Source organism: Hippoglossus hippoglossus, chromosome 18, assembly GCF_009819705.1.
Source record: "Hippoglossus hippoglossus isolate fHipHip1 chromosome 18, fHipHip1.pri, whole genome shotgun sequence".
Classification (NCBI taxonomy): Eukaryota; Metazoa; Chordata; class Actinopteri; order Pleuronectiformes; family Pleuronectidae; genus Hippoglossus; species Hippoglossus hippoglossus.
Window position 1 is genome coordinate 8467015 of NC_047168.1, and position 14378 is coordinate 8481392.

At 42.1% G+C, this 14378-nt stretch overlaps 1 protein-coding gene across 1 annotated transcript in view; it reads left to right on the forward strand.

The window, feature by feature from the left end:
* Window positions 1-310: 310 nt before the first annotated feature.
* Window positions 311-14378, forward strand: part of LOC117751780 (inactive ubiquitin carboxyl-terminal hydrolase 53-like) — a 33067-nt gene continuing 18999 nt past the window's right edge. Inside the window, exons 1-8 of the mRNA XM_034568689.1 lie at window positions 311-915; window positions 8979-9652; window positions 10769-10861; window positions 11060-11194; window positions 12469-12579; window positions 13599-13681; window positions 13828-13912; window positions 14073-14219. Of these exons, the coding sequence (XP_034424580.1) occupies window positions 9509-9652; window positions 10769-10861; window positions 11060-11194; window positions 12469-12579; window positions 13599-13681; window positions 13828-13912; window positions 14073-14219 (798 nt within the window). The 5' untranslated portion in view covers window positions 311-915; window positions 8979-9508. The remainder of the gene's footprint in view (window positions 916-8978; window positions 9653-10768; window positions 10862-11059; window positions 11195-12468; window positions 12580-13598; window positions 13682-13827; window positions 13913-14072; window positions 14220-14378) is intronic.

The window sequence follows — 14378 nt, forward strand, 5'->3', positions numbered from 1 at the left end:
CTCCTTGAAGATACAATCCACACCACGTATTTTTGACTTATATAATAACTCCAAATAAGAATGAAGGAAAAAATGATTTGGATGGTGTTTGGGGTTCAACTCGACCCTTACATCACTTCCCAGTTAGTTCATAATTATTACTAAACACATATTTGTGGTGGTGGTGGTGTGGCTGCAGGTGAATCATCCACACCTTCTGCTTAATCATTGCCCAGCACGTTTCTATTGCATCTCTCTGCAAACACACACACACACACACACGATCCTCAGTGGATTTTGATAAGCGATGGAACAAACATCGCTCGCAGGGGAGAAGTGCAAACTAACAAAAAGCTGCGAGCTGCACAAGCCCCCTGCACCATAAAGCAACATTAACGAGGCTGCCAGCAGAGTTGGCACCGTGCAAACCACTGCTGGAGTGTGTGTGTGTGTGTGTGTGCGCGCTGTACAGTAGCATGGCAGACTGCAGTAAATACAGTGTTGAAGAGGCGGGGTTTGACATCTCGGCGCAGAAAACATCTCTAATCCAGTATTTCAGGTGCCGAAGTCGAGCGAGCCACTACCGCCGCGCACCAGCGAGCCGCAGCGGGGAGGGAAGCGCACGCCTCGCCCGCCACTGACCGGGGGGATTTACGGCAAGTGGACGTACGCAGCTGCTGCTGCTGCTGCGGAGGAACAAGTCGGGAATCTCCTGGGAGGAGGAGGAGGAGGAAAAGAATCGGGAAAAGAGAGTAAAAGAGAGAAAGAGGAGGAGGTGAAGGAGGAAGAGTGAAGTTTTCCGCCGCTTCACTGCTTCTCTCGGTGTTGCCGCTTCCAGCCTGAAGTCGCGTTCTCGACCGAAACTCAACCGGGAAACTAACTCACCCCCACACCGGCATTTTTTCAAAATTATTATTTCACAATCCACAAACTGAGGTGAGTTTGTTTCCTTTCAATTCATTTGACTTCCTCAAAACTTTCCTGGTTTTTACGTGTGTGTATGTGTGTGAGTGTGTGTGTGAGAGAGAGAGAGAGAGAGAGAGAGAGAGAGAACGTGGGGGCGGAAATGTCGCCGAACCTGGAGACACAGGTAAGTCGGAAACCAGGTAGGCCGAGTTTTAGCCTCTTCCCCTCGGTCACGTAGCCTCGCCGAGCCCCCCCTGGAGTTCCTGGATGTGTTGTGCGACATGTTTAAAAACACATTCGTGTAACTTACCGCCGGTGTCTTCTCGTGAAAGTCTCCCCCCCACCCACCCCCTGGTCCCACTGTTGTTGTTGTTGACAGCTAGCTACAAGTCGAGCTGTGTTGTTTTTGTCATGTAAAATTAATGTGTAGCTAGCTAACAGCAAAATAAGGCTAAAGTGCTAGCTCCTCCTGTGTTTACATTTTATTTCCACCTCACTCTCATTGAATTGTGTTTTTTTTTAAACTCTTAAATACATTTACATGCTTTTTTTTTTTTTATTGTGTAAAAAAATACATATTTCTTTAGTGTTGTATCACAACCGCATTAAGCCTCCTGCCATGTTTTGCTACTTGGACTGAGAGGTTGTGTAATTGCTGCACACCCTTCCTCTGTACGTCTGCCCAAAACCACTCTGAAGTTTATAGGATCTCATTGGAAACTAATTGGCAGCCTCCACCTCACCTCATCCACTGCACCCAGTGAACTGGTTCCCCACCCCCCTCCCCACCCTCTTTAATTCATTCCAGTGATAAGACCCCCCCCCCCCCCCCCCCCAATCCAGAGCGGCAGACCTCAGCCCCATAAGCACAGCGATGACGAGGGAGTGAGCTCATCAGCCCTATAAACATCATGCACACTCATCCTTCACAGTCATGCTTGTGGAACATTTCCTCCAGGACCCGGCGATGGCGAAGTCAGTACGGAGGCATGCCGGAGAACCAGTTTGGACAGGAAAAGCCTTGTGTCACCTCTTTTTGTTTTGTTTGTGTGCGAGCGTGTCAAGGAGCAAACTTGGAAGAAGTGCACTTTTATGAGGTATCGTTGGCCTATTCTTCCCTTTTGTGTTGATCAGGCTTGATTCAGGGGTTTGGAGAGGACACGATGATTGTGGTGGTCATCATCATCATAGTCAAGTGGGAGGAAATTAAGGAAGCAATTTTGAGGGCTAAGAGGCGGATGTTGTATTTCACTCAGTATGGGATCCAGGAACATGCGCTTTTGTTCTCCCTTTTCCTCTGTTGGACGCTGCAAGGAATAATGGGTGACTCAGTGCAGTGTAGGTGACCTCTTAAGCTGCACGCAGTTGAACGTGGTGACCATGTGCTGAGAAAGCGGCGAGCCTCCGAGCAGGAAGCCCACACAGGAACCGGCCGTTGCGTTGATGCCCCGAGGCTTAAAACCATGTCTGCAGCCCGTAAGGAATTTTACAGTTTCAGTGTTGTTTCAGGGCTTTGGAGCGCAGGGTCACGTTTTATTGCTTCTTCTCCTCCTCCTCCCCCCCCTGTGCAGTGGCTGCATATTCTAACACTCTTGAGTATTTTCAGACTTCTCCCTGTTTACCCTGTCTCAACTCTAAATCAAGTTAAACAGAATAACTTGGGGGGGAAATCGGGGAAAACCGGTGCGCTAAATTCAAGAAAATGTAAACATGATGTCAACGGTGGAGAGGAAATGTTCGTTCTCATGTCAGACACGCTAGTCACTTTATAATAAAAACTCCAAACAAAGTAATGCTGTGAGATAACATTTATAAAGAGACGTGACTTCATTCTATCTAAATATGAGTCAGTCTTCTGAGAAGTTTGCACGACTGCACCCAAAATAGAGAACTAAGGCTAAGTCAAGGCATAATAAAGTCAGTTATCGTCCACTTGTTAAATGTTAGTGTCGGCCTGAATGGTTTCTATTCATCGGTTGTAACTTTGCAAGAGAAAATTTAACAGAACGGAAGTAGAGCAGAACCTTAAAAATGCAATTTCTAACAACAAATTAAATATAATCAGTTAATTTGTTCAGCGGTGTTTATTCAGTTCTTTCAGCTTTTTCTGACGTTACAAATAGTTGAGAAATCACCCGAAAAGGTCGCTCATAGAGTTATTTTTCGATACAAGTTTGTATCTCAAACTTCTTCGTTTCTCTAGCAACAGTCTATCTTGATTCTACATATCTATTTATGTCGCCAGGCAGACATTCAAGTTCATGTGTTTCACCCCAAAAAAACTGCGTGGGCTTTTCAACTGGAGGTGTGAAAGAAGTAGAAATAGGTTGTTTTTTTTCTCCCCCTCATATTTAACTGTCAAGGTATGACACGACAAAGCGCTGAGGTTTTGTCTCAAGACTCAAGAATTGTGTTTTTGTTTTGTTATAAGTTGATGTGTCATGCACAGGGAAACAAATCTTTATTTTACTCAAAGTTTGGCATTTAAAAAACTTTTTGAAAAGGCCAGACTTTGAACCTAATTCCCTGTAACAAAAGCCATTTTTAAACAGTGAGTCAGAAGCCGCCTTTTTCACACCGGAATTGTTGCGCTCTTATATCACTTTGCGGTTCTGTGTAAAAAGTACAAACGCAGAACGGATGGACATTGTTTTTCCATCTAGAAGCCATTAGTGGAGGTAGACACAGAGCCCAATTGATGTCTGTGTAAAAGGCAGCGCTGCCGTGATGGGACAGATGCCGATTCTGTTTTGTTACACGTAACACCTCTGAACGCAGACATGTTCTCTTAAATCACACACTGTGGCAGCTATACACCAGCTTTGTGTTAACAAGCCAAGCCACAGCACAGCAGACTTTCTATTTAAAAGACACCAGATGAGGAGAAACACTCTTCTGTCATGCAGGTGGATAATACACCATCTTGATGGCATCGATTTGCATTCGAGTGAAGGGAAGACTGCACCTCGACTTAACTCATAAATTCTCTGAATATTTAGAGAGGTGGAAAGTTTTGCTGTGCTTTGGAGCACATTGTGTTTGCTCAACGAGTTGGATTAAAATAATTATTTGAAAGGGTTGAGGGAATTACCAACTTTGTGTTTTAGGAAGTGAAATTTCAAGCTTAATCAGTCTGACAAAGGCCTCTTTATATGTATCAAGTACTCCGTCTGTTCGTGTGCCGTTCCCACGACGTGTTTCTAATTTTACATCTTATAGACACTGAATTAGGGTGACTCAATTTCCCACGGATTGATTCATCAACTGCTCTTGGCATTACCATATAAAGGAGATCAATTGAATCATTCTTAATGAGGCTATCCATCAACAGATCACTAATAGATAAATTATAGCATCGGGCTCCCCGTGCCGTAACACCGAGCACGTCCACATCTCACCAGCTCCCCGAGCTTGTCAGAGCTGCTGAGGCACAACACACTGTTTGGCTGATTGCTCCGAGGTGCTAGCCCGAGCATTTTTCCCTTATGACAAAGGGAAAAGAAATCAGTTTTGTACTTTGCTTGACAAGACCGAGCAAGCCTTTGTTTACAAAGGAAGACTGGACTTCCTGTACTGGTGCTCCTGAGAGGAAAAAGTGAAATGACTTCTTTTGTTTGGCCTCTAGTCAGATCTATACTATAGACTTCCATAATGCAGTGAGACGTAGATTTTGTTTTGTACCTGTAATTCATTTCTGTATATTATCCAGGGACAATATTACGATGTTTTTGTCGCCTTTTTTATTTTGGGGCAGATCAGGGGTGACAGTGACATTAAGTTGTTTGGCTTTTAAATTGTAAAGATACAGGCTCTGTCCCTGCGTAGGATCAGTGTGAAGCAGTAACATTTTGTAAATTTACTGTGGTTTGAATTGTTCCACTAACTCATAAATATCGGGGGGAAAAATAACACATTCACGTTGAATTCTCAAGGAGCACAGGTTTTTTTAGAAACGGATACAGAGACATGGAAATCAGAGATATATTCAGTGTCCCACTGTCAGACATACAAAAGGACCATTACCAAATTGTCAGTGAGTAGTGATTCATTCATAAAATATACATATTAATTTCATTATTTTATGTGTCTGATGATTCAGTGCAGCCTGTTGCTCTACAGTTCTGTCAGCGCAGCCCCTCAGAACCTGAAGTGACTTTGTGATCAGAAAATACTTTTTATATACTTACTGTTATGAAATCATGTAAATACAAAGTATCGCCATGCCTTTAATGATAGGAAGTGATTAACTGTTAAATAACAAAACAAAGAGTGGATATTTATACTCTGAAAATAATCAGTGCACTAAAAAAAGAACAACTTTCCAGCAAACAGTTAAATGTTTTAAAAATACTTCTAATTATGGTTATGTTTCCACTAAAATGACAAAAAGAAAGCATATGTAATATTTTCACACACTTAGCATTCTATTCCTTTTGGTCTTAGATTTTTGCCCTTTTTAAGCTCTTTATAATGGTGCCTTTTGCTGTGCTTAGACTATTTATGTATATTTTAATATATATATATATTTAACCTCTGAGTATTCATTTCACCCACAGGGATTTACGATAACATCTTATCTCATATCAAATACACTGCTCTTCATATTAAAATGTTGCATGTGACTGAACCCAGCTGCATATAACTGAGTTGAAAAAGGGTCAACAGTCCGTTGCTCCTCAGTGTCAATATCAAATCAACATGGGCTCGTGTTTGTTACCTGTCAAAATGAAGCCACGTGGGTTTAAAGTAAAAAAGAAACAAAAACAACTTGAATTTTGTAAAGATTTTCCTGAAGAAAATTATAATATTCACCACAAACACTTGAAACGGAAGGGTGTCAACAGCCACCTTGAGTTACATGAGTCGGTGATGTAATCCTGGCTCCTGGACAGTGTTGTAACCAACCAGTTGAGTCATTTTCTCCACCTGGGTTTGTAAACAAAAGAAACTGCCTTCATTTGCAATTCATTATGAATGATCTATTTCTACCTTTGTAAAATGAATTCTGTATTCTAAAACATCTGCATATGAACTGCAGTAATAATGTTCATGTTTGCATAGCCACCCGTGCAGACAATTTCCATACTTTATAACTTATCACTCTGTCGTCAGCATCCCTACAACACAAGTCAGGTACAGCATGTGCCACTTTAACTACTCTGGATTGTAACTCGGCAAGTTTATAGTCTAAAAATGTGTTTGCCGACATGCTGACATTGAGAAACTTGGTCTGATCATATCACAAATGAAAACTAAGTGACAGTGACAGTAATGTTATTGTTAATTGCAGGCAAACATGCTTAAAGGAAAACTGATATGGTTTCCCCCCTCTGTGTAGAAATGATGCCCTTTGCCTCAAAGCCACAGAGCATCATCTTGTGAAATCACTTCTCTGAATTGTGGTCAGCAATTTCATTCAGACTAAAAGATACTTTAGCGTAAGTGAGGTTGGCAGTTTTTCAGCTGGACCGCCGTAATGCAATCAAGGAGCAGAGAGTTTTATACAGTTTAAAATATTTGCTTCCGCCGTTGTCAGCAGTGTCGCAATGCAAAGGATGCTTCATTCTCTGTGCCATCAGACTGACAGACGTTGAATACTGGGGGACCTGGGGCTGTGTGGTATTGCTCTTTAAAACATGGTAGTAAATACTATTCTTTAACTGTAGGAATAAGTGATTTGTATCCTGGATCAGTGTTTAGTTTGACCTGGAGTGAGTAGCAAACCGCAGTGATTGTTGACACCCTGCAATAAGAACAGATAAGATACTCTGCCAGGGAGGTCATGTTTTTATTGCTGTTTGTTTGGCTGTTAGCAGGATTACGCAAAAACGACAGAACCGATTTGTATTGAGACTTGGTGGAAGAGTGGGGAATGGAACAAGAAGGAGACCCAGTAACTTTTTGGTGCGTATCCAGGCAGTTTTTAATCTCTTTATGTAGCATTGAGACCACATTCCCAGGTAATAATCCATAGATCATGATAAAAACAAATCAACCACATTAAGGGAGATATTTTTGAGTTTGTGCAAGTTGGTGCGACTTTATTGAATTAAAAGGGGGTTGATGGCAGAGGTATGCAGTAAATTCCAGTTATAATAATCCTATTCTGATAAAGGAATGATGGATTAAAGAAATGTATTCAAGCTCCTGACTTGTAAGCAGTTCCTCCTGTCAAAGAAATGTGAGTAATATTGATTCTATTGTATTAAATGCCTACATGGATGTGTCCATGCGTGCTTGGAGACAGCTTTAACAGACACGTATGTATATATAGTGCCAACATGTTGGGGCAGGTAAAGTTGGGATGTCTACACTTTTCCACTTGTCCCTCCACCCCCGAAACTAATCCGAAAAAAGCTGCTCTTGGGCAACTGCGAGTTGGACTGGGCTCAGAGGAATGCTGTTGTTATGGAGTTCTTTTTGTACAGACGAGCACATGTTGTTGTACAAATCATGCAGAGCTGCCTGTGAATGCGTCATGTTAATACGGAACTTCAGGTTGCACCATTAAGCTACTGTGACTTTACAGTGTTGCGACATCACCATCCGTTGAGGATTCCTGAAATACCAGGATGGCAATGTTGTCGGACTGGTTTTGGCTGAAACTTTGTTGGTTTCTAATCTGGAGACCGCTACGAGAGGGAAGTTTCATTGTTCTTACAAAGTAGGGCAGTATTTTTGTCCTCACTCCGAATAACAAAATGTTTGAGGCTTTATTTTCTTTGAGGTTATTTTTTTTAGGTGTGAGGGACGAAAGCTGGATGAATCACCGCGTATCACACAAGGAAACTATGGCTCATTGTTGCTTCTTTGTACTTTTTTTCGTGGGCTTGAAGTACATCTGCTTTGCCACAACCTCAGCTTACCATATACTCACACTTCCAGCTTTGTAATCATTTAGAATGACATAAAAGAATATCCTATAAAAATCCAAATACACGTTGTGTCTGCATGCGCTAATGTAATAAGCTAGACACAGCATCCTTCCACCTCACTCAGCACAAGCATATTCATCCATCAAACCCCTCCGAGTCGTTTGTGTTCAGCGCTGCTTTCATCGGTGCACGGTGCACATTCACTGCAAATGTTGTCGGTGTTACTCATTATATTGTTTAAAGATGCATGGGCTGCAGGTTTCATAAATTGAACTGCATCTTCAGTGGTTTGTTATATTTTCCCTCCACTGCTGGACCTGTGTTAAGAATTAGGTCAGGCTGTTGCTCTTTTGTTATCTTGTTTATTTAAGAATGACAATGTCAGGCACAGTGAGTTGCTGAACAACAACTTTACACCCAAACTTCCCTACGAGATCTAAGGCTACATAGTTTGTTTTTTATTTTTTATCTGATCTTTTTTAAGGATTTGAGCCTCTGATGACTCGTGACGGCTGTTTGTTATTGTAGCTGATGTATTTGAGATTAAATAATGAATCTGAAAATCTGGTGTAATTGGGGATTGTAGCACTGTGGGTTGAGCGATCAATATTGAGAACTGGCATAGACAGCGCTCTGCATGTATCAATACCGAGAGATTGGGAAGACCGTTGTCAGTAGTGACAGTGGATCTTTACAGCAGGTACTGTCAGTGGTTTATTTCTCCTGAGCACCAGTAATTGGAAGCGAATGGAGTCAAGCTGCACCTAACAGCACTTTCACTGTCGATTGAGTGTTACTGCTGTGTTGTATTTTTCTACTCTCTGTATTCCTAATGTACAGTTTGCAAGTATTATTGTCCCTATTTTTTAAGAAATTGAAATATATCTGTTTATGTTGATGTGCAACTTTGACACACTTGACACACCTCAAGTGCAAAGGGTGTTTTGCAAAAGTTAATGTATAAGCTTTGTGGACAGGATATTGAAAGGTCCAGTTTGACATCTAACCCAGAACACTGAAGCAGCACTGTGAGATGCATAATATATTTCTGTTATTGTAAAACCACTTCCTCATTCTTGTATGAAAACATTCAGTGAAAAGAGCAATTAAACAGACAAAAAAACAATAAAGGGTTGCCAGGAAAAGCAGGAATCTGAAAATCATCTCTGTAAATGTTAAACTCTTATTTACTCTCATTTCTTTCTTTCTCTAACACAGCCCAGCCTGGATAAAACTTCACCATGGGTGAACCTCTTAAAGTGAAGACTGACTGCAGCTGATTATCTTCAATAGCACCAGGACCAACATTTGGATACAGTTTTCACCATCTCTAGTGAAGCTGTTGGAAAGCTTTGTGCAAAGCCATCAAGACGACAGGATGAATGAGGTGTCTTCCTGCGTGGTCAATACACATCTCGTCAACAGTATCAGACCGCCGATCATCAGAGGTTTCCCAAAACAAAGACTTGGATTGTAATTTTATTTTTACTGACTTTTATTTTATTTTATTTTTTTTGCACGGGAACGACCTTCGAATTGCAGATTGAGTAAAAGAATCTTCTACATGAGCCGCAGCAATGGACTAGAGGCCCATGTGTAGCAGGACAGCTGTCACAGCTTGTGGAATAACGTAGCCCCAGACTGTTGGGGACTCACTTCCTCAGGGGGGCCCAAGGGATCTGATCCCAGCCCCGACCTGCCCTGTCATCTGACCATCCCACCTGTCCGAAGGCAGACCCCGCTATCCAATGGCATGGGTCAAGTTCTTCAGGAAGCCGGGGGGCAATCTGGGGAAATCTTACCAGCCGGGGAGCATGCTGTCTCTGGCCCCGACCAAAGGACTGCTGAATGAGCCGGGCCAGAACAGCTGCTTCCTCAACAGCGCTGTGCAGGTAGGTCTGCTCTGTCAATTATTCTTAGTATTGTTAATTTTATTAAAAAATAATAAGCTTGGTTTGTAAAGTATTTTTCCGAACAAAGTTACAATGTGATAAAAGATAAAACAAGAATGAAATTAAATAGCAATGAAATTGCCAAAGCACCAATTAGACTCCACAGGACCATTATTCACTGATCTAAGATGGCACGCAAACTCACAGGGAGTTAGTAAATCCTTTATATACATAGGGGCTTGGTTGTGTAAGGTTTCAAAAGAATCAGTGGATCAATAAAATCTTAAACTCAATGCAAAAACACAAAGGAAGTGAGGCCAGAGTCTGTTATATGGCCCTATCTTCATGAACCAGTAATAATTGAATGTATCATTTTGAATATAATCTTGTACAAATATACCTTCTTTGCTTAAAATATTCAAAGCTGCACAAAATAGTAATGATTGCAGAAAGTATCATATTTAATTGTTTTAAATTATAAGTTGCTCCAAACTTATTTTAGCGCTCGTAAGCTTGTAATTATTGACTTGTTGCTCCCTTCCTTTAGGAGCGGTGCACGTTCCACCCTCTAAGATTCGACCATCGCTTATTCAGAGACCGCTCGAAGCTTAGTCACTGTCTAAATCTGTCAGAGCTTCCCAGCAGTTTATTGATGCACTTGAAGGTTTCTTTTGACTAGTGGGATACTGGCTGGTGAGTTAGTTCATCACTGCAGTCAGCCACACAGTGAAGTCACCCTCTGAGACTGTGACTCAGTGGGTGAGACAACCGACGATGAGCTGGGTGAAGATGATCGTTACCTCCGGGCTTTGTTTCTGTGAGCAAGTTGCTGCTGTCGCCCAGTGCTCATTGTCGTGACCTTGTAGATGTTTCCCCAATGTCCACATGCCTTACATAAGAAATACCGCCTCATCCGTTCGCTTAAAAAATGCTTCTGTACTTATTCTTTGTTATTTTTAAAAGGGCAACATGTTTAAAAAGATGAGCCTTGGAGTTTCTCATGTTTTGATGCCTTTTTTTTGCTTTAATATTTATAAGAAACGCTCCAATACAAGGGTATTAATTAAGATATGTTAGTTACAAAACTCCTGACGCCCTCCTCTTTCCTTTGTATAGGTACTATGGCAGCTGGACATCTTCAGACGCAGTTTGAGGCAGCTTCCTGGACACTTCTGTTTAGGAGAGTCGTGCATCTTTTGTGCATTAAAGGTAGGGGGAGGTCAGAATGTTTGATAGGAGCCAACACTGAGAAGAAACTGTGTAGTCTGTTGGTTTTGTAGATTCTGCAACTTGTTTAGTCACTTATTGAGACCATTGTGTATTCAGCAGCGATTGTGACACAAATGCTTTTAACAAACACAATGTCCCACAGTCCACGTGCAAACAAGTCCTTGCTCTCTTCTTCAGGGCATTTTCTCCCAGTTCCAGCACAGCCGGGAGCGAGCCCTGCCCTCTGACAACCTGCGTCACGCCTTGGCAGAGACCTTTAAGGACGAGCAGCGCTTCCAGCTGGGCTTCATGGATGATGCCGCAGAGTGCTTTGTAAGTTCCTGTGGCAACCCCAGCTTCTCCTGGGGGGAGTGAGACGAGTGTATGGAGAGGGGATGTGTGTATGTTTATGCGGTACGCTGCCACACAGTTTCGGGGGAATGCGCTGCAACAAACTGTTTGGCGAGGTCACTGAAAGAGCTTCTGTCCCTCCCTTCCCCTCCCATCAACCCCTGCCACATTGCCTCTAAATATTATCATGACAGGTTATATAAGGGCTAAAGACGCTGTGTTTGAATCTCCCCCTTTTTTTTTGGCACTAGTCGATTTCATGCATCCTTCATCATTTTTACATATCGGCTCTTTTTTTGGCAAAGCAAAGCATTGTTCTGCAGTTTAATTTTCTTTTCTTTTTTTTGTTGTTTATTTTGTTCCAGTTTTATTTCGAGTCCAACCAACAAACACAAAACAGACGCTGCAGCTTTATTCTCCATCCATGTCTTCTTTTGTCCATCAGGCTTAATTACGTTGATAACTTCTGCTTAATGACAGTAGACCCAGCGAGCACAGATGTATCCTGATTTTATCCCACAGCCACTGTTTATCCTCTTAGGAAGTTCAATTACACAGCAATGGATAAACAAAGGCGAGCAGCTTATTCCTCTGGAACAGAAGTGGAATGCACTGTACTGTATGTGAACACTGGGTAACAAGTGTGAGCATTTACTCCCTCCAAAGAAGAGAATAGCCACAAACCTACCACTTAAATGCAAAGAAAACTTATGTATGTGTTTTCTGTCTGCAAACTCCCTTCCTGCAAAACATCACCAGTAAACTTTTCACTAAAACTGAAGCTAACGTGTCAAAGTTGTTATCTTTTCCCGACAATCTTATTTCTTAATCTGGCAAAGATCTTTGCCTCGAGTGTTTGCCATGTGACGCACTGGCTGCAGCACGCCGGGGTAGAATTTATATGAAGAGTTGGCCGGTGCCATATTAACAGGCTGTGAAGTTGTGCCTGTAACCTTTTGCAGGCCTACCTCGCAGCCCTTAATATTTTATAAACTCACCAGTGCTCCATAGAAACAAGAGGGAGCTAAAATGGTGTTGCTCTTTAAATGTGTTTCCTTGCAATGTTAGGTTTTACGGAAAGACTCTCAAATTGTTGTGTCCCATTGCGCTGCAGTTTAGCTCTGGGTAATGTGTGTATTGGAGTAAAAAAAAACAAAAATAAATAGCCTGTGGTAATTGCAAAGAGCTTTTCTTTTTCCAAGAAAGGAGTTGGAAATATTTGCCTCATACCTGATAGATCCCCTGTTCTGTCGTAGGAAAACATACTGGAGAGGATCCACCTGCACATTGTGCCTGAGGAGACAGATGCCTGCACTTCAAAGTCTTGCATCACGCATCAGAAGTTTGCTATGTCACTTTATGAGCAGGTCAGTGAAGGGACAGCATTCGTATAAGTATTTTATGTTATTTTACTCAACATAGTAATGTTTTCTTTCTGCTGCATCATTCTGTAAAAAAGTGATGTCAGGAATGTGTTAATTAAGCCTGATGTGTTTTATTTTAATGTAAGGGAGCGACGTTAATTATGATTTTAATGTGCCTGTCTTTTTTGTTGTCGATGTTTTTGCTCATACAGTGTTTGTTTTGGCGTTTTTGCACAGCCCCTACAGTATTGCAAAAGCTGAATACACATCAGCCAGTGTTAGAAGCTACACACACACACACACACACACACACACACACACACACACACACACACACACACACACACACACACACACACACACACACACACAGGTACATGAATCACTGTCTGAGACAGTAGAAATCCAATCCGTCATGTTTTGATACTGGGTTGCCCCAGTGGAATAAGGAGGGTGTTTCTGGTCAGATTCCACTGTGCTACAGCAGCAGCACTACCAGATAAATCACAGATGGTGTACACATAAATTCCAGCACAACACAGACACAACCCTGCCCTGTGGCTGTGATGCCCATCGCCGACTCTGTCAGCGTCCCAAACCGGTTCTATCTCTGAATCAAGCAGATAATGTGCCTGTGCACTAAATCCCTCAGTGGATTCTGCTCCACCGTTACTTCAGGGCTCCCAACACCAGCAAATATAAAAGGCCTAAATGAGGATTGCATGTGTCAGTGATGAGATTTATAACTTCAGAAATTAAATTGAATGCCTGATAATGCCAATCATAAACCCACAGTTTATTACACAAGGAAAAGCAGCAAAACCGGCATGTCTTAATCTCTTGCCATAATTTATACAACTAAAAGACTTTTGTAGGAGCGTAACATTTTCTGATGACATGCTGACTTGGCGAAGTCCTTGGCAGTGGCTGCTGAACTCACACCAATTTATCTTTTTTTGTATCTCTTTCTTGTGTCTGTCCCCCCCCCCCCCCCGGTCTCTCTGCCTCTCTCCCCCTTGCAGTCTGTGTGCCGTAGCTGTGGGGCGTCATCCGACCCGCTGCCGTTTACTGAGCTGGTGCATTATGTCTCTACCACCGCACTCTGGTAAGGCAAAGGCAACGTGAAACTTTCCTTCCTTTTTGCTCTACTCTGTTTTTGCATTTCACATCCTGCATATTTCTGTATGTACACACAGCGGGGTTTTTTTGTTTTTTCTCCCAACAAACATCAATCACTCTGCATCTCTTCAGTCAACAGACGCTTCAGCGCAGAGACGAGTCCTTCGGGGATCTGTTACAAGCAGCGAGTACGATAGGGGACCTTCGTAACTGTCCTGTAAGTTGTGCTGCAAAAGCCTTTCATGGTGGTTGAATGGCTGTTAAATTAGATGAGCCATTTTAGGTAGACCTCAGAATCTCAAACATTAAATCTTTCGATATTCCTTGTGTATGATTATTTACTTAAACGTAGTCTTTGTTTTTGTTTTTTTTTCTAGAGCAACTGTGGTCAGAGGATTAAGATCAGACGGGTCCTCATGAACTCCCCAGAAATAGTGACCATCGGCTTCGTGTGGGACTCTGACCAGTCAGACCTCACCGAGGATGTTATCCGCTCCCTGGGACCTCATCTCAGTCTCTCTGCAGTGAGTAGAATTTATAAATAATTTACTGATGAGTTTTGTTTTTACCTTTTTCTTTTACTCCCTTTTTATATTTTGTGACCTGTAAGGTACTGTAATATCAGTATGAACATTCCTGTGAGTGAGAGGATGTTTTTACAAAAAGAATAGATGGTCAGATTT